This window comes from Heterocephalus glaber, unplaced genomic scaffold (assembly GCF_053883595.1).
Source record: "Heterocephalus glaber isolate CG9 unplaced genomic scaffold, H.glaber_assembly_v1.0 deba00001569, whole genome shotgun sequence".
Taxonomy (NCBI): domain Eukaryota; kingdom Metazoa; phylum Chordata; class Mammalia; order Rodentia; family Bathyergidae; genus Heterocephalus; species Heterocephalus glaber.
The window spans coordinates 2436876-2457584 of record NW_028258354.1 but is presented as its reverse complement, the minus strand read 5'-3'; the positions used below and the strand labels follow the sequence as shown (position 1 = coordinate 2457584).

At 44.3% G+C, this 20709-nt stretch overlaps 1 protein-coding gene across 9 annotated transcripts in view; it reads right to left on the bottom strand.

Annotated features, from left to right (window-relative positions):
• Positions 1-20709, bottom strand: part of Rbms2 (RNA binding motif single stranded interacting protein 2) — a 77244-nt gene that overhangs the window by 29112 nt on the left and 27423 nt on the right. For all 9 annotated transcript variants that reach the window (XM_087192163.1, XM_013078269.3, XM_004861284.3 and 6 more), the window contains 8 exons: positions 17988-18154; positions 11803-11861; positions 10867-10958; positions 9410-9567; positions 4178-4257; positions 3967-4076; positions 3605-3651; positions 3352-3445 (listed from right to left, as the gene is read on the bottom strand). In XM_087192163.1, the coding sequence (XP_087048289.1) occupies positions 3352-3445; positions 3605-3651; positions 3967-4076; positions 4178-4257; positions 9410-9567; positions 10867-10958; positions 11803-11861; positions 17988-18130 (783 nt within the window). In that variant the 5' untranslated portion in view covers positions 18131-18154. Of the gene's footprint in view, positions 1-3351; positions 3446-3604; positions 3652-3966; positions 4077-4177; positions 4258-9409; positions 9568-10866; positions 10959-11802; positions 11862-17987; positions 18155-20709 lie in introns of those variants that run through there.

The window sequence follows — 20709 nt, the reverse complement described above, 5'->3', positions numbered from 1 at the left end:
TTTTTTTTTTCTTTTTTAGTACCGGGAATTGAACTCAGGGCCTTGTGCTTGCCAGGCACGTAACTCTTATAACTCAATAGATTACCCAGTTTTCTTTCTCTCTCTCTCTTTTTTTTTTTTTTTGGTACCAGGGACAGAACTCGGGTCCTTGTGCTCGTGAGGCAGGCGGTGGAGCCACTGAGCTAAATCCCCGTGCCCCTTACCCAGTTTTTAAAATGGGCAAAGAAGTGAAATAAATCAGATACACATGTTTAACTACCGTGTTGTTTCTCTGGTGTGAGAAACTGAAAGTGGAAATAAGGACTGAGATGTATAATGGATGTTGGGAAATGGGAAGAAAGTGTTCACATGGGAAGGGGAACAAGGGAGGAGGGTGGGGGAGGAAGGAAGGGACAAGAAAAAAGTGAAAATTGAAAAAATGGATACAAAGCTTCTGTATATAGGGAGGGGAGAGGGCTTGGGGGGAAAGGAATAAAATAAAATAACATTTATTTAAAAAGTTAAAAAAATTAAAAAGAAGAAAAAAATATAAAAATGGGCAAAGGCTGTGGAAAGGCATTTATATCAGAAGATATACAAAGGGCCAAAAGTACATGAAAGAGGCTCCAATGCAGACCAAAACCACAGTAGGACACAATATACACTCCCAGCACAGCTGTCATGAAAGAGCCAGGGCGACAAGCATTCCACAGACTGGTGGAAATGGCACAGGCACTTTGGAAACACTTAACCAGTTCCTCAAGAAGTTAAACACAGGGTTTAACTACCCCTAGTTATACACCCAGGTGAAATGAAAGCACATAACCACATAAAAACTTGTATGGGAACATTCACAGCAATATTATTTATAATAGGTCAAAAGGTGGCAACAGCCATAGAAAAGAATGAAGTACTGATATACACTACAATGTGAACGAACTGAAAACATGCTCAGTAAAAGGAGCCAAACACAAAAGAAGACATATTTTATGAGTTCATTTATATAAAGTATCCAAAATAGGCAAATCTATAGACACAGAAGTTGCCAGGGCACTTCAATTAAATGGGAAAAAGATGTATTATTTAATAATTTGATGCTAGAACAACTGATTAACATTCTGAAAGAATATATAACAGGACCCCTATCTTATGCTATATACAAAAAATAAATTCCTGATGATCCCACATATAAGTTTAAACAATAAAGCCGGGGATTTAGCTCAGTGGTGTCACCACCTGCCTCACAAGCACAAGGTCCTGAGTTCAATCCCCTGTACCAAAAAAAAAGTTAAACAATAAAAATCTTGAAATGCTTATGTACAAGAGACTGGGGCCCGCTAGCACTTTTAATTTTTATTTTTTATTTTTTTGGTACCGGGGATCAAACTAGGGTCCTTGCGCTTGCATAGCAGGCGGCGAAACCACTGAGCTAAATCCCCGGCCCCCACTAGCACTTTTAATTAGGAAGGCAATTCAAAAGATATAAAAGAAAAGAAAAAAGACACTTTTAACTATATACAAGTTTTAAGCTTTTGTATGGCAAAAGCTTATGACTCGCATAGTATATGGTCTGTGGACTACCAGCAGTAACAGCAGCATTACCTAGGAAGTTGTTAAAAAAGCAAAAACCCCAGGACCACAAAAAAAAAAAAAGAAAAAGAAAAAAAGAAAGAAGAGGGGAGAGGAGAGGGAGAGAAAGGAGGAAGGGAGTAAGGAAAGAAAGCAAGCCAGCGGGCAAGCAAAGCAAAACACACTTGCCTCTCACCCTAGACTTACTGAATCAGAAGCCCTGGGTGCAGTGCCCAGCAACCTAGGTTGGTGGGGGGTTCCCCCGAGACTGAAGCCGGTTCAAACCTGGTACGCAAGTGCTGTACCACTGAGCTCTGTTCCCAGAACACAATGGAGGTGTTCACTTGTTTCGTTTCTGGTACCCAGGATGGAACTCAGGACCTTGGGCTTGTGAGCCAGGAGGGGCACCACTGAGCTAAATCTCTGGCCCCTCAGTGTGTTAATAAACTATCCAAGTGATCCTGATATGGAAGTCTTTAGGACCATAGAGTCAACAAAGAATAAATCCAGAAAAAAATAACCAGATAACCTTCAGAGGATTGATACTTATATGAAGAATTTGTATAAGTTGATGGGAAAAGGACAGATAATCAAGTAGGAAAATGAGCAAAAGACATGAACAGCAATCAGAGAAGAGTAATCAAACTATGACAAGCAAAAAATTCACCCACAGAGAAATGCACAGTGTGCTTTAATTCAACAAGACAGGGAAATTCTTTAAAAGCAAAGATACCATGGCTGGAGGGAAAGGGTACTCACACTGGTGGTGGAAATGTAAACTGACACAGCTTTTGTGGAAAGCAATCTGGCAATATCTGTAAACCTGAACATCCGTACACTAGCCAACCCAGCAACACCACTCCTGGGATTCCAGCTCCCAGAAATGAAAGTAAACCGAAATCTATGTCCATAGCCTCCACTGGGCTACAGCTGAAGAGCTCTGGCATGAAATACAATGCAACTGTTAAAACCAGAATTTCAGCTAAGGATCTCAACATTAGCTGCAGTAGAATCACTTGGAGGGCTTGTTAGACGCCTCATTCTCAGAGCTGCTAACTCAGTTGATCTATGGAAGAGCCAAAAAAAAAAAATTATGCTAAACCAGGTGTGGTGGTCCACAGCACTTAGTAATCCCAGCACTTAGGAGGCTGAGGCAGGAGGATCGCTGTGAGTTTGGGGCCAGTCTGGGCTACATAGTGAGACCCTGTCTCAAAAAAAAAAAGTTGTATCATAAAGTTCCCAGGTAATGACAATAGCTGCTGGTTCAAGGACCACACTTTCAGAATCACTAAGACACTGTTTTTTTGTTTGTTTGTTTGTTTGGTACCGGGGATCGAACTCAGGTCCTTGTGCTTGAGAGGCAGCCCCTGAAACCACTGAGCTAAATCCCCAGCCCTGACATTGTTAAATGAGAAGAATGTAGTATAAAAATATGTTTAATGTGGTCCAATTTTTTATAAAATAATTCCCCAAACCATATATATATATATTTTTTTTTCACATGAAGAAAATATAGAAAACACTATAAATTGTAAGTTATATAAGTTTACTTGTGGGGGTGGAAAAGTAGAGGATACCTATAAAACTGGATGTGTACACACACACATACACTATGTGTGTATACACAGTTTTTATATACATACACACATACAGATCACATTTTATGCTTCTATGTAAACATTATTTGTACGTAATATACAGAAAGGAAAAACCTTTTTTACGAAGTATTCTCTAGCATTATAACCCTTCAACTAAAACACATGGTAGGGAAACCACCATGCCCTTTTTTGAGTGTGAACATACCTGATAGGAAGACACTGGAGATGGTAGGTAAGGGGAGAGTGCAGACTGAGCAAGCATCCTGTTGGGGGTGATGTTATAAGGGGCCGGGTAAAATCTGCAGGAAGGAACCTTATTCAGTTAGGAGTCAGAGGAAATCACTGCTAACAGCAGTCGTTTTCTAGTAACTCGATTTAAAAATTGAGATGAAATATCCAAGTGCCTGGACATTGGCCTTGTCATTTTCAGGTGACCTGATCATATTAAACACCCTTACCCATTCTGAAGAGCTGAGGCAGGGTCATAGGTCAAGGCCATCCCACCCTGTAAGAAAGAACACAGTGTTCACATTGCAAGTGCTCAGATGAGAACAGAAGCAAGCCCAGAATGCCAAAACCGGGGATGTACTTAGTTCCACTGATTAAAGTCCAGCCAAATCCCAGGACAGCTGCTCCAGAGGTTTTCTGACTGCAGGCTGCAGAAGCTCATGCAAGCCATACCTGAAGAGAACACTAAGAAGTGGCCCATCTGTTTCACACTATTCCTGCAGCTTGCCCTGAGCTCACAGAAATCACCCCATGCTGATTTCCGCTCCACCTAATGTCCTCAGTACTCCTGTCCCTGTAGAGGTCCTCTTACCATGTCTCCACTCCTTGGCCAAGCCCGTCCATTTTGCACAAACTTCCCTTGATTCTGTCGTTTCTTTGGCCCACCATCAGCAAATTTGCAGAGCAAGGGATCAGATGGGGCTGGCAAAAGAGAAAGCAGATGGGCAGCTAAGTCCTGCCTGACCGAGCCCCTCAGTCTTTGCCGAGGGCACCTTGGCTCTCAGCCCAACCAGATGCCTCACCTGGCACTCCAGGGGGTGTCTTAATGAATTTCCCATTAAAGTGGGTGATGATCGCTTCACACTTCTCTGTGGACTCCATCCTAAGGAGCACAAGACAGGTCAGGCTCTGGCTTCTCCAGGATCTCTCCTCTGCGTACATTCAGAGAGAAGGCCCTACAAATGCCCCACAAATGTTCCCAGCCCCACAGATGCTCCAGAAGTTATGACTGCAGAAAAGGAGAGTTTCTGCCACACGCATTCATGGTACACTGAAGAGGCCATTCAACATCTAAGGAAAGTTCCCTCGATCAGCTCCCGTACGGAATCCCCAAAGAAATAACAGAGGTCTTCAAAATATTAATATTCCAAAGAAGACGCTGATGGTGGACATACTATTGTGTCTGGTACATAAATAAGGTAACAAGAAATAATAGTAGCTGCTTTTAAAATTTTTTTCAGTGCTGGGGACTGAACCCAGAGCCTCAAGCATGCTAAAAAAGTGCTCTCCCATGAGCTATATTCCCAGCCCCACTATTTATTGTAAAATTGCTAATGGAAATTGTGTCTTTACTCTAGTGAAATGGCTCAGCTAAGATTTGCCAATTTTATTTTTTTTGCTTGAGATTATAATTATCAAGGCCCAATTAGCTGATAACACTATTATGATTTCAGAAGTCTGTGGTAATAAAAAGCTTAGGATCTATGGTGATTGAAAAAGGAATGTGGAAAGTATTGAGTTAAATTTTTTGTTGGGGAAAGAGGAGTAAAGGATCATAAGACCTAGATTCCAGTGCTAGTCACCACCCAAAGGCTGTCAGTAGCACAATCGAAAGCCCTCTAGGCTTACTCCACCTTTGTTTTGTTTGTTGTTTGTTCTTGGGTTTTTTTGGTACTGGGACCTTGAGCTTTTGAGGCAGGCGGCTGAGCCACTGAGCTAAATCCCCAGCTGTTTTTGTTTTTTTGAGACAGGGTCTCACTATGAAGTTCAGGCTGGCCTCGAACTTGTGGCAATTTTCCTGCCTCAGCCTCCCAAGTGCTGGGATTACAGATGAGTGACACTACACCGGGCCCATTCTTCATTTATTGTGGAGACAACATCCATCAACACAATCACACAGTGTTGTATAAATCAAATGAGTAATGCATATAAATGTGTTCTAAAAATTATAAGAACCTGCACGCCTGCAATCCCAGCACTCAGGAGGCTGAGGCAGGAGGACTCCCCTGAGTTCGAGGCCAGCTGGGCTACATAGTGAGTTCAAGGCCAGCCTAGACTATATAAAGAGACCCTGTCTCAGGAAAAAAAAAAATTATAAGGGCCTAAAAAATTAAAAGGGCTTATCCAGGTTTAGAATAAGCAGAAATAACAACAAAAAATATACACAATACACTAGGTACTCATTAGCACTCTTAAGAAAAATATAGTGAGCTCATGCCTATAATCCCAGCAGTCTGGGAGGCTGAGGCAGGAGGATGACAAGTTCAAGGCCAGCCTAGACAATTTAGCAAGCATCTGTCTCATAGACAGATAGATGAGTAGATAGATAGATAAACTGACAAGGGACTGAGGATGTAGCTTAGTGGTGGAGGGCTTGCCAGTTCAATCCCCAGTACCAGAAGAAGAAAAAACAAAGCAATTATGAGGGCCTATATATTGTATAACATATTATCTTCTTTCAGATACTTCCATATTTAAATTAAGCTTTGGTATATACTGTATGTCAATAACATAGGAACCATTGCTCTTTAGGAGGTATTCCTCTCAAAGGCCTCAAATGGAACATTCATTTATTCATTCATTCATTCAGAGTCTCACTATGTAGTTCATGTTTACCTTGAACTTTAAGGGATCCTCCTACCTCAGCCTCCAGCCAAGTGTTGAGATTACAGGCATGCACCACCATGCCCAGCCTTCTCTCAATTTACTTTTTTGTTTTTTTGGTACCAGGGATCTAACTCAGGACCTCGTGCTTGCCAGGCAGGCACTGTGCTGGTAAGCTAAATATCCGGACCTTCAAATTACTTTTTTTTTGGTACCAGCAATCGAACTCGGGACCTTGCACTTTCGAGGCAGGAGCCAGAACCACTGAGCTAAAACCCCATCCCTTCAATTTACTTTTTAACCATCCTAAAACTAAACAGCAGGTATTAAAGACTGAGTTACAAATACCCTTTGTAAGTCAGACAGTTTCCAATTATTTGCCTCCAATAAAGTTGAGGACTTTCACACACACACAAAAAATCAAATTTTGAGGCAAATGACTATAATCCCACCACTCCTGAGGCAGGAGGATCACCATGAGTTTGAGGCCAGCTTGTGATACACAGTGAATACAAGGCCAGCCTCAACTATGTAGAGAGACTCTGTCTCAAAAAGGACCCAAAACACCAAAACCTGTCCTGTTATACCAATAAATGACATACATTTATTTATTTATTTATGAGACAGAGTCTCACTGTGTAATCCAGGCTGGCCTTGAACTCACAGCCATCCTCCTGCCTCAGCCTCCTGAGTGCTGGGATTACAGGCATGTGCCACCACACCTGGCCTAAATGATATTTATTAATGGTTGCATGACTTAATTTAAAATATCTAAACAGAACGTAAGGATTGCCAATAAAATTTATTTTATATAAAATAATTTTGGGCCAGGAATTTAGCTCAGTGGGTCTGCCACCTGCCTCGCAAACGCAAGGTCCCAAGTTCAATCCTTTGTACCAAAAAAAAAATTTTGTGTGACTACTTTAATATATTTATGTTGTTTGGGGCAACTGAGAACTTATAATTGTAAAGATGATTCTCTTATGGTTCAATACACATAGCCTAATGGCCATAGGGGTAAAAATTTTAATTTATATACACATTCATTTGTTTGTTTTTTTTGTTTTTTGAGATGTCTCACTATGTAGTTCAGGGGGGACTTGAACTCACTAGGTAGCCCAGGCTGACCTTGAACTCAGGGCAATCCTGCTTCAGCCCACTGAGAGCTGGGATTACAGGTGTGCACCACCACACTCTGCATATACACATTTGTGTTGGAAAGAAAGACAACAAGATGATCCATAGAAAGATTTTCAGATATAAAAATATTTTACAGTAAAATATAATTCTGTAGGGAAGTGGAATGCAAACACAGATCAAAAATGTGAGAGGAATGCTGGAGGAACAATGAGGTGTATGGCTATTAAAAAAGAAGTGATCCATATCATTTGAAATGGACACTTTTGTGTATCAAATTATTATATTTAAAGCAGAACACTTTGGTGCATGCCTTTAATCCTAGCACTTTGGGAGCTGAGGCAGGAGGATGGCAAGTTTGAGCCCAATGTGGGCAGTTTAGTGAGAACCTGCCTCAAAATGAAAATATAATAAAAGGGCTGAGATGTGTGAAGGTGCTGAGTTCAAACCCTAATACGGGGTGGTGGTGGTAAGGATTAGGAATAAAAAAATGTGATGACCACTACTAACTGTGGTGGCACATACCTGTAATCCCAGCTACACAGGAAGCTCAATCAGGAGGATCACAAGTTCAAGGTCAGCCCAGCAACTCAGCAATACTCTGTCTCAAAATGAAAAAAAAATTTTTTTGAGACAGGGTTTTGCTATGTAGTTCAGGGTGCCTTGAACTCACTATGTAGCCCAGGATGGCCTTGACCTAACAGTGATCCTCCTGCCTCAGCCTCCCCCAGTGCTGGGATTACAAGTGTGCATTACCACACTTGGTTCAAAATGCAATTTAAAAGGGCAACAGCACAGCTCATTGAATGTGTGAGGCCTTGGATTCAATTCCCAGTACAAGAAAGGAAGGAAGGAAGGAAGAAAGGAAAGGAGAGAGAGAGAGAGAGAGAGAGAGAGAGAGAGAGAGAGAGAGAGAGAGAGAGAGAGAGAGAGAGAGAGAGAGAGAGAGGGAGGGAGGGAGAGAAGGAGAGAGGGAGGGAGGGAGGGAGGGAGGAAGGAAGGAGGAAGGAAGGAAGAAGGAAGGAAGGAAGGAAGGAAAAAGAAAAAAAGTGATGACTACAGGCCTAGGAACTTCCCTTGGTTATACCTGGGATTGCCAGCAGGTGGTGCTACCCAGATTGAGCTCACTAGAGCAGAGGACCTAATCTTTAAACCCAAGGTCAAAACCACCCAGGCTAAGGGAGCGTTCATGAGCCAGATAAGACATTGTAAAACAAAGAGAGCTTCAGAGCACAATCCACTTGTTTTCAAGTTAAAAAAAAGAAAAAAAGTAACAGAATCTTCTGTCAAATAAAATCTTTTTTTCTTTTCCCACAGCTTTCTGCATGCTAAACAAGCACTCTATCACTGGACTACATCCCCAGTCCTTTTGATTTTTTTGAATTTTGAGACAAGCTCTCGCTAAATTGCTTAGGTTGGGCTTGAATTTGTTTCTTTTTTTTTTTTTTGGTACCGGGGATCAAACTTGGGTCCTCACCAAGTTCCTTGGTGAAACCACTGAGCTAAATCCCTGGCCCTGGGTTTGAATTTGTGATCCTCTTGTCTCAGCCTCACTAGTAGCTGGGTTTATGACAATGAGTAATGAATATTTACAGGTTAAACGAGATAAATGGATGAGAAATTTAGCTATAAAAATGCATAGAATTATTTTGTTCTGGTTGAGTCTGGATCAAGGACAAAGGCAAGTAGTGGTGAAAGGACAAAGATTTGGGGGCTGGGACTGGGGTATGCAGGATTTGCCCACCATGTACTAGGCTCCTGGTTTGATCCTCAGCACTGAAAAAATAAAAGTGCAATGATGACCTGAGCATGGTGGCATACGCCTGTAATCCTAGCACTTGGGAGGCTGAGGCAGGAAGATTGCCAATAAAATGTAAAATAGAATAAACTTTTTTTTTTTGTACCAGGGATCGAACTGGGGACCTTGTACTTGGGAAGCAGGCAGTGGTACCACTGAGCTACATCCCCTGCCCATAGAATAAACTTTTGATCTATTGTTCATTTTTGTTTTTGTGGTACTGGAGATTGATCCCAGGGCCTTTGCACTCAGTGATATTCTCAGGCCCTTCTGTTATTTTTTTATTTTGAGGGACAGTCTTGCAAAGTTGCTAGTTGCCCATGGTGGGCTCAAACTGGTAATTCTTCTGCCTCAGCGTCCCAGAGGGCCAGGATTATTTATAAGCATGTGCCACCCTACCAGGGGACACAGATGTGGGGGGACACATAAGTTTTGGTGGCTTCCTTAGTGACATTTTTTATTAACCTCAGCAGTTTCCACTCTTGCTATCCCTCACCTTGCAAAGCCAACTCCTCTGCTGGTCCCATTGGTGTCTCGAAGGATCCGAGTGGAGATAACCTGGCCAAAGGGCTTCAGCATCCCCTCCAGTTCTTGCTCATCCATGGACAGTGGGAGATTTGAGATGTATAAATTTGTGGGGTCCTGCTCTTGTTGCTATGAAAGTAAAAGTGAGAAACAAGGCTCATACCCCTTGTCCCCCTCCCACTCCTGGCCCTCATCTACAGAATGACATTTCAGAAGAGATGGTAGGAAGCGTCCCACGCACACAAAGAGAACTCTAACTTCTCTAACACCCAGGCCACGAGCATGGGTTGTACATTGAGTCTGTGAAGAAAGTAGAGCACATCTCCTATTTCTAATGCCGGGCAAGTCACCCATGGTGTCTGCATGTTTAAGAGCAGGCAGAACAGCACCCCTACCCCAGCAGCCCGTCCCAGGCCGCATTCTCAGGGACTGCTTGGAGGAGCCCCCCACACCCCATTCTGGCCACAGCATGACCTTCTGAATAGGAAGTTGTTGTTCCTGGAGGAAGGAAAGAAAGCAGGAAGTGGGAGGGGTCAGAAAGGGCTGGATGAGCAGCTCACTGGGTCACCACAAGTCTGGAAAGCCTAGTGTCCCTGGGAACCCCTAGGGCCCCTGAGCCTTCGGGCTCGGGTGAGAGGCTTCACTCCAGAAGGAAGAGGGGAGCGCCTCCCTCCAAGGGCAGAACCCCACTCTCATCCTGTGCTGCATGTGCAGAATTTAAGCAGCCACGCTGCCCTTAACAATAGTCACCAGCAAACTTAACCCCTCTCTGCCTTTCCTTTTAGGATTTCCTTTTTCTTTAAGAGAAAACGGTGGCTAGCAGACTTGCCTTATCAGCTCTCTAAATGATATTTGTGATGGCTTCAAAAAGGCAAGACCTAAGAGGAGTGCAGAAAAGCTTCTAGGTTTCGAGTAGTCTATACAGAATAAATACATAAATAGAAGCCCCAGGCAGACCTGAGGAGGAGGGCCAGTTTCCTTCCTTGCTGTGGTTTCCCCCACTCCGAAGCCCACTCTCTGCCGCCTACAGGGATCAGTGCTGGGAGGCAGAGAGCAGTGCTCCGAACCTCTGAGTTGCACAACTGGCTTCTTAGAGAATGTTGCAAAACTATCACAATCTCTCTGGTAGGGAAGGGGGGCCAGGGTGGAGCCATGGAGGCAGCGGCACTGCAAGAGGCCTTCTGACTCTCCTGCCTGCTGCAGTAACTGGAGAGGAGCACAGTGGGCAGACATAACCTGTCACCGACTCTGAAGACTGTCTCTCCAGCAGCCAGGCACGCTCAGGGGACGCCGGCCCAGGCTGAGTGTGGCCAGACATCAGGAAGCACTGCAGACAGCCTTGCCCGTCAGTGTCCTGAAGCCTCAGGACCGGGGCTCTGAAGCCGAGCACAACCTCTCAGAGGAACCGATGTGAGCCAGCGCCCTTACCTTTGCCATCTGTGCCTGCACACCACTGGCTTTCAGTGCTGTTACAGCCTTCTGTGCTGCTGAAGGGCTGTCGAAATCCACAAAGCCATAGCCTGGAACAGGGAAACAGCATCACAGGGAGGTGAGGAGTGTAGGGGAGGTAGGAGGCTCAGACTTTTAAGGAGGCAGAGGAAGAGTTAGGATCCATGTAAGGGAAGTAGCAGGAAGAAAGAGAAGTTAAGAGGTTTCAGGTGGTTATCCATGGGCTTCTCATACCCTGAGGCTGGATCAGCTTAGTGGCTAAAATGCCAAGGGCCTGGGGTCCTTGTGCTGTCCCTGCCTCGTACCCACCCCTTTGAAACCTGAGGCTTCAGAAACTGGATTTTCTAGTCATCCACAGCACTTCCCCCCTTCTAAATGAACTCCCTGCCCTCTTCTCTCGACACCTCCCAGAATGCCAGGCATGGAGGGAACCCAGCCTCTCCAGAGCTGACAACCTTCTCCGCCCTGACCTTCACCCCTCTCTCCTCCTCCCATCCTTCCAGCTGCACCCAGATCCGCTCAAAACTCCCAAACTATTCATTCTTAGAAAATAACACTTGCTGAGTCCTCCTGCCACCTTGCCAAAAGGCAATTACCTTGGTTTGAGAAACAGAAATGACCTCACCTACCCACCTCTACCACCCTATCCAGGGAAACAAAGTCCAAAGTGAGCTCAGAGGACTCAAGGGGGGACTCCAGGGAGCTCTGCAGCCTTCCGGCCTCAGGTCTCCGAATAGCATTTTCAGCTCCTGCTGTCTGGCCACCAGTGAATCTAAGTACCTACAAGTCCTTCAAGCCCCAAACCCCAGCACCCTCCCCAGCCTGGATTCTCAGGACGCTTAGCAGCAAAGGGCAGAGGCAAGGCCAGGCTCACTCCTGCCACTCCCTACTGCCCGGGGACAACTCTCCTCTCACCTTTGCATTTGTTTGTGGTCTTGTCCAGTATGGCCTTAGTGGAGACAATCTTGCCATATCTAAGGGAAAGGAAAGTGCAAAGCGATGATGGGTCAGGGAGCAAGAATAGGACAAAGACAAAGACATCTGGGAGAATCCATGCCTCCCTCTGTGCCCAGAAGAATAATTTTTGCTACTCAAATTCATAAAAACAGAAAGAAATGAATTAAAAATGTCACCCTGAGCCAAGCATGGTGGCACACACCTACAATCTCAGGACTCCTGGAGGCTGAGGGAGCAGGATTGCAAGTTCAAGTCCAGCCTTGGGAACTTAGTGACATCCTGTCTCAACGGCAGGGGGTGTGTGCGGCTGTGGAGATAGCTCAGTGCAAAGGCCCGAAGGCCCTGAGTTCAGTCTTCAGTACAAAAATAAAAGTCGCCCTGAATACAAACCTTTTATAAACCTATTCCCACAAGGGAAACTACAGAGTAAAGTACCCGTACTGCTTGTAACACCAACACACTCTTTTTCCACTAGGACTCAGGCACCCATTAGAAAGTTAGGGCTGTCTTCTTGGACAGAGCTGGGCACTGGCCACACAGTGAGTGTGTAAGGGCAGCACCCTGGCTGGCATTCTCTGAAGCTAAAAATAACCCTTGACATTACTTATCGTCTTTTGGAGGAACACCAGTCCTCCTCAAAATCTACGCATTTCTCTCTGTGCCGCCCCATTCCCATTCTCCTACTGACAACCCCCAATGGAAAGTCAATCTCAGCCAAACTCCTTTGGTTCAAATTCTAGTTCTGGCTGGGTGTGGTGGCACATGTCTGTTATCCCAGCATTTGGGAGGCTGAGACAGGAGGATTGCCTCGAGTTCCAGGCCAACCTGGGCTACCTAGTGAGTTCAAGGCCAGCCTGAACTACATAGTGAGATCTTGTCTCAAAAGCCAAAAAAAAAAAGGATTATTGAGACTATAAAATGAATTGATGAATACAAAGCATTAATGTTTACCATATGGTAACCACCTGAAAAATCCGACTATTATTACTATTAAAATATTCAAGGGTCCTTGACTTTAACCTACTGCAAATGGCTCTCTCTCCTGCCTTACCATATTTTTTTGTCTGATTGCTTGTTTTTTGAGACAGGGTCTCACTATGTAGTTAAGGCTGGCCTTGAACTCACTGTGTAGCCCAGGCTGACCTCAAACTTTGTGGTGATCCTCCTGCCTCAGCCGCCTGAGTGCTGGGATTTCAGGCATACACCACCACACCCAGCCTGCCTTATCATATTCTAAAACTTCTATTTTTCATTGTAAAATATGAATGTGTGCTGAGCTTGGTGGCGCATGCCTGTAATCCCAGCATTTGGGAAGCTGAGGTGGGAGAATTGCTGCAAACTCCAGGTCAGCCTGGGCTACACAGTGAGTTCAAGGACAGCCTAAAATACATAGCGAGATCCTGTTTCAAACACACATACACACACACACACACTCACACACATACACACACACAAAGATATGAATGTGTCTGGGGTGAGGGATGACACACCAGGTGGAACATCAGTATTAATTTTTTTTTTTAATTTGTTGTTGTTGGTTTTTGTATGTTTTCTGTTTTTTGTTTTTATTTTTTTTGTTTGTTTGTTTTGGTACCGGGGATCAAACTCGGGTCCTTGCACTTGCGAAGCAGGCAGCGAAACCACTGAGCTAAATCTCCAGCCCTGGAACATCAGTATTAAAAAGGCCATGGCATGGTGATACAAATCTATACTCCCAGCACTCTGGAAAGCTGAGGCAGGAGGATCATAAGTTCCAGCCCAGTCTGGGCAACTTTGAGACCCTGTCTCAAAATAAAAAATAAAAATGCTCTGGGGATGTAGTTCAGTGTGAAGGCCCTGGGGGTTCAATTCCCAACACCACAAAAATAATAAATAAATAAAACTGAAACTTTTTTTTTTTGGTACTGGAGATTGAACTCACAACCTTGTGCTTGTGAGGCAGGCGTCGGCACCACTGAGCTAAATCCCCAGCCCAAACTGAAACATTTTTTAAGGGCCAGGGTTATAGCTCAGCTGTACAGCACTTGCTTAGTATCATGCACAAGACCCTGGGTTCAGGTCCCAGAACTGCAAAAAAAGAAAATAAAAGAAAGAAAAAGACAAAAGGTAATCCCAAAGGTTACTGGTTTTATTAACCTGTAGGACATGAAACAGTTTTGTATCTAACCTAGCAATATTGTTCTAACATTCTTCCTTCAGTGTCCATAAACAGTCCCTAAACACTCCTTCAACCCATTCTTCCAATATGCATCTTGCTTCATTAATAAGTTACATGCACCTTTGATATATGTCCATTCTATATTCTATATTCGTATGGTTTTCAACTTCCTGAACATTCTGCTTTGGCAGCAGCCCGGTAAGCCCCCAGAAATGAGCAGAGGAGCACTGCAGGCGCTGGGCGGTATGAGGGGTGCTCCACAGAGAAAAGCCTCTCAGGAGGATGAGAATATTAAAGAGCAGAACAGAAATCACCAACCAAGTCAGAAGTACAAGAGTGAGTGAAAACAGTTGGCAGGGACTGAATTTGAGACCAATACCCCAAACAAGTATTTTGTTTTCCATCTGTCCTCTTATCCCTGAAGGCCATAAGATGATTGATTTATTTTTTTCACTCCTTGGTGGCCTCTCACTGACTTTTTTCGTGGAGCTTCTGTAGCCCCAAGGATTAGACAGAATAAGCCAAGCCATGCCCTGGAGGTTGGAAAAAATGCACATTAAGAGGGGGTAGGGATGGATGTGGTGATCCTAGCCCTTCAGGGCTACATGCTTGGATTCTTTCCCAAATTTAGGCAAGAGGAGGGACTCTGAGAAGCCTGACTACAGGCCAGAGGACACACATGCTGCTATCCCTATCAAGGCCCCAGGGTGGAGTCTGCTGTGGTCTAGCAGCCTGAGACTGAGCTCAGAATTTCCACTGCAGCTGGCAACAGCTGGGTCACTGCTGCTTCCTCCTTGGAAGAAGAGGCCCCTTCAAGAGAACCCAGAGTTCCAGTCCCAGACCACGCCTCTCCTTCCGGCCCACCAGTTTAGGATCCAGCAACATTTACTTCCCTGACAACCCAGGAAAAGACCACAGAGACAAAGGCAGGAAGTCCTTCTGCAAAGGAGAAACACCCTTCTCAGAAAGGCTCCACCCCTCTGCCAGGCTCCACTGTCCAGCCTCACTCCTACTTCTCCACAGTCCCTGGTGGGCTCCCTTCTACCACCCACACGCTGACTCTGACTATTCCACCCCTTCAGATACTACTCAGAAGGGCCAGGTGAAAGTCTAAAAGAATACTGAAGTCAAATTGAGTTTCTTTGGGCTGGGGATTTAGCTCAGTGTCACCATGCCTTCCTTGAAAGCCCAAGGTCCTGAGTTTGTTCGATCCCTGGTACCAAAAAAACCACATTGAATTTCTTCTCTGTCTTGTTGTGTGATAGGACTGTTTTTTTTTTTTTAGAAAGGGTCTTACTATGTCCAGGCTGGCCTCAAACTCATATCAATCCTCCTGCCTCAGCCTCCCAAGTGCTGGGACTACAGGCATGCGCCACCATGCCCAGCATGGCAGGATTTCTGTAACACATTATGGTTAGTACAAGAACCAAAGTGCAGACAGCATGGACCTAGATGGATATGATACTCTTCCCCTGTGAACTAACACTTCTGTCTATTCCTGCCTCCCCACACAATGAAAGTCATTCACTTATACCCTCCCCTAGCAAGGGAAACTGGTGGGAAGTAGGGACCAGTTTTGTATTCAAAAGAAGATGGGGTCTGTGTGGCCAGTGCTAGCAGAAACTCATGTGATCTGCATGGACCAAATCACTACCGCAAAGAGTGAGGGATTTATAGAGCACCTCACAGGCATCACACAGCTACATTTTGGGAGCAAGATGTTCTGCTTCTCCTCTTCTGGGATTTGAAACAGCTAGAACTTACACAGTTGCCTTGGGAATTTGAATTAATCACTTCAGGTAATTATTTAGTAATATCCACAAAAAGGCTGGGCACATGTATATGTTGCCACCCAGCAATGATTTTGCTCCTAGGTATATACCCAGTATAACATATGTGTAAGTTCACTGCACACTATTTATATTCATTCATAAAAGTCACAAACTGGAAACAACTCAAATGTCCAGCAAAAGTAGAATGAGTAACTGTTATATTTCTGTGAAGGAAATTTATAAAGCAATTAAGAATAAAGTTTTGCTGCATGCAACAACATGGATCAATCTCAAAAACACCATTTAGCAAAGAAGCCATATTAAAAAAAAAAAAGAAAACAAAGAAGCCACATATAGAAGGGTATGTACAGCAGGGCACGGTGGTACATGCCTGTAATCCCAGTACTCACGGAGGCTGAGGCAGGAGGACAAGTTACTTTTCTCTTTGTTGAGAGAAAAAAACCAACACCCAAGGTTAAAGGAGGAAGGGTTTATTTAGCCTCATAGTTTATAGAGGTTTCAGTCCATAGACAGCTGGCTCCAAGACAGGGTGGCATGGCAGAGGGGCATCATAGAGGAGAAACAGTCCATGGCAAAGCAGGGCAGGCAGGAGGCAGCCAAGCATGTCAGCCAAGCATGACAGTAGCCCTCTTTCTGTCCCTTATATTCTATCCAGGCTACACAACCTCAGGGCAGGTAGCACTCACACCCAGGGTGGGCCTTCCCCTTATCCACACTCAGAACTTTGCCAAACTAATCAGCAGGTTTAGTAATCACATACCCTTAATCCCAGCATCACACTCTAGATCCAGCCACCTCTGAACATCCCCACCTATGACCACATGAGGCTTTGGGTGAGCAATTTAGTGAGACTTTGTCTCAGAATAAAAAAGGGCTGGGATGTAGCTTAGGCAAAGGGCCTGGGCTCAATCCTCAAAAGAAAAATAAAAGGTATATGCTTTCATGATTATATTTGCATGAAGTTCAAACAGGCCACTCCAATCTTGTTTAGAAGCCAAAGAGCTGACACTTTGCATGGGAGGCTGTTCCACGGCAGGCAGAGATCTGAAGAGCTGGTAATGTTGTATTTCTCGATCCAGTTATAAGCGTTTGCTCCAAGGCTCTGTTCCCTTTGTGAAAATCCACTGTACTACGTATACTTTTGTACACTTTTCTGTATTCTTATTATACTTCAAAAGACAGTTATAAAAGATGATAAAAATACCCAATTCTTTTTTTTTTTTGGTACCAGGGATTGAACTTCAGGCCTTGGACTTTTGAGGCAGGTAGCGGCACCACTGAGCTAAATCGCCAGCCCAAAAGTACCCAATTCTTATTTCTCCCTCTTTCCACCATTCCCTTACCCACATTCATTTTTTTCCTTTTTCCCATTCATCTCCTTGTCCCACCCTCAGACTTCTCCAATCATTCTCCCAAACATATTGTTTGAAATGCATGCTTTTCTGCCAAATGAAACTGAGCTGGGCATCTCTGCATTCTGCCTTTTCCCAGCAATCCTAACTGGGCTCATCCTGTGATCACTCTCCACCTCAGGATTCAAAGGGTCTTCCTGGGTATGATGCCAGGTGACAGCCTCTTTCTCCATCTCCACCTTTTTTCTTTCGTTTTTTTTCTTTTTTTTGAGACAAGGTCTTGCTTATGTACCAAGGGTGGTCTTGAAATTGCATGATCCCCCTGCCTCAGCCTCCAGAGTGCTGGGATTACAGGCCTGCACCACCATGCCAGGCTCCACTGTCTTGCTTCACTAACATGAAGAGCTCTCTGATGACTGGGAGTTACTGCTAGGAATAGAAACTCTCCAAGTGCATCTCTCCAGCAGCTTCTTCCATTTCTTCTGTCCTTGCTGCCAGCTCTCACTGCCTCCTGGTCAGTACCTACAGCGACACTGAGCATTTCTAAGGACAGCAATCTTCCCACTAAAGCTATCAGTTCCCAGGACATGCTAAATTTTACAGAGTCAGAAACTAGGCTTCAAAGGCCAGCCCCATCCTGCCACTCATCAGAGAAATTCATAAAGGTTTTACATATTGGTGGCCAGAAGAATAATTTTTGTAAGAGAGGATGCTGGGACACCTTGCAACTATGGGGCAGAAGCACCACAGTATCATACTTCAGCATAAGATCGTCTGGCAAGAAGCCAGTGTCATGAGTCTGCACTGCCCAGAAGTCTATGCATGTTTACCGAGACTTACGGCTGACACAGCTTGACAAGGTCCTGGTCAGTTGTGCCTGGCTGCAGTCCACGGATGTACAGGTTGGTTTTGCTCAGCTGGTCGTTGCCATTGCCCCCACTGCTGCTGTTGGGGGTGCTGCTGCTTGGACTAGGTGGTGCCATCTGCTGTGCCAATGACACATATGGCTGCAGGGAGACACGAGGAACAGAGGTCAGAAGGACGGTACACTTAGATGTTGGAGACTGAGGGACAGCCTGGCTCCAGGCAAGAAAATGTTTCCAAATGCTAACAACAATGAACTCAATAGGAGGGTTAAAAAGTAGAAATTAAAAAATTAAAGGAATTCTGCCACAGAATAAAAAAAATATGTAACTGTTCAGCCAGGCATGGTGGCATGCACACCTGTAATCCCAGCACTCAGGAGGCTGAGGCAGGAGGATCGCCTTGAGTTGGAGGCCAGCCAGGACTACATAGTGAGACTCTGTTTCAAAAGACCAGGGCAACCATTTGGGACCCCTCCTGTCTCTCAGGAGCTATTCTTATTCCCCAACAATTTTCCTACTCTTAAAAGTATACATATATACATATATATATGTGTGTGTATATATATACATATATATGTACATATATACATATATATACACACATATTACATACACACATATATACATAGTCTCCCACATATATAAATATATATATATTTATATAAATATATATATATTTATATATATATGACTATGCTACCTAGCTTTCAGGAATATTAAGAGGCTGAAACAGCCCTGTTAAAGGGTTCAAGAAAGGATACTTTTAGCCAGGCAGGGTGGGGCACACTCATGATCCTACCACTCTGGGAGGCTGAGGCATGAAGATTGCAGCTCTGAGCCCAGATTGGCCAACTCAGTGACACCCCACCTCAAAATACAAAATTTTAACAAGGACTGAGGATGCAGCTCAGTGCAAAGGACTTGGGTTCAATCTCCAGTACTGCAAAAAAAAAAAAAAAAAGTATACTAAAGTGGAATATTTTGTCATACAGATATTGAATACAGGTTCCAAGGTTCTTTATATTTGATTCAAAATATTCTACCTAAGATTACAGAATTACCTATAATATAGTGCATTTTATTGCAGTTTTCTTTCTCTCTTTTCTTTTTCGTTTTGCTTTGTTTTTTTAGACAGTCTTGTTATGTAGCCCAGGCTGGCCTTGAACTTGTGACAATCTTCCTACCTCAGCCTCTGAGTGCTGTGATTACTGGCATGCACCACCATGCCCCGCTGGAGTCTTTTCTTGGTTTCAAACATTCTAGCCAGGCAGGGTGACGCATGCCAGTAATACTAGCACTTGGGAGGCTGAGACAGGAGGATAGCCATGAGTTCGAGGCCAGCCTGGGCTACATAGTGAGACCCTGTCTCAAAAAACAAACAAAAAAACCCCAACACTGTCTAGTATAACTCTATCTAGTACCACTTCCCTGGAGTAATCAGCATCCTGGAGATGAATGCTAATTTCATCTCCAGATTTTTTTTTCCTATCTCTCTTTTTTGGTGGTGGTGGTGGTGGTGGTAGTGGTGGTGGTAATAACTGGGATAGTAACAAAAGAAAAAGATGAATACCAAAAAAGGCAACTCTTTTTTGTTTTTTTGGTACTGGGGATTGAACACAGGACCTTGCAGTTTTGAAGCAGGCGGCAGAACCACCGCACTAAATCCCCAGCCCAAAAGGCAACTCTTAAAATAAAAAAGGCAGGGCCAGGGGTTTAGCACAGTGATTTTGCCACCTACTGAGCAAGCACAAGGACCCGAGTTCAATCCCCAGTACCAAAAAATTGAAAACAAAAAAAGAGTTGCCTTTTTTGATATTCATCTTTTTCTTTTGTTACTACCCCAGTTATTGGGCCTGGGATTTAGCTCAGTGGTTTCAGCACCTGCCTCACAAGCACCAAGGTCCCGAGTTCAATCCCTGGTACAAAAAAAAAAAAAAAGCTATTAATTACCCCAGTTATTACCACCACCACCACCACCAACACAAAAGAGAGATAGGAAAAAAAATCTGGAGATGAAATTAGCATTCATCTCCAGGATGCTGATTACTCCAGGGAAGTGGTACCAGATAGAGTTATACTAGACAGGACCTCGCGCTTCCGAGGCAGCTGGTGGAACCACTGAGCTACATCCCAGCCCTGTGTTATTTCCCTTTTAAAACTTGGAAACTGATGCTCAGATTTTTTTTCTTTCAGACTGGGTCTTGTAGTTCAAGCCGGCCTTGAACTCACTATGGAGCCTAGGCTGGCCTCAAACTCACAGTGATCCTCCTGCCTCAGCCTAGCATTACAGGTGTGCACTACCACGCTCAGCTAGACTTACTTCAACACTCCCTCCACTCTGTCCCTCTGCTCTGATTAAGTAGAACTAAGTAACAGGAACCTTAAATACTGACAATAGCCGAACGAGGGCAAACAGCTAGGTCAACACAGAAAGCAGCCCTTCACAGGATTTTACATCCTTTATTTCTCTCCCTTCTCCCAAAAGAACAGTTCTAAGTTCCTGGAAACAGGTAATGTCTACTCAAGATAGAACAGTTAGAACAAAAGCACCTGAACTCCAAACCAGATGAGAAGTGAGAGGAAAATCTCTCACAGAAGACCGACGCGGAACTGGGTATGGAGCTCCGGGGTGGAACTTGTGCTTGGCGTGCCTGAAGACCTAGATCCCCAGCACTGTAGAAAGCAAAACCAACTGA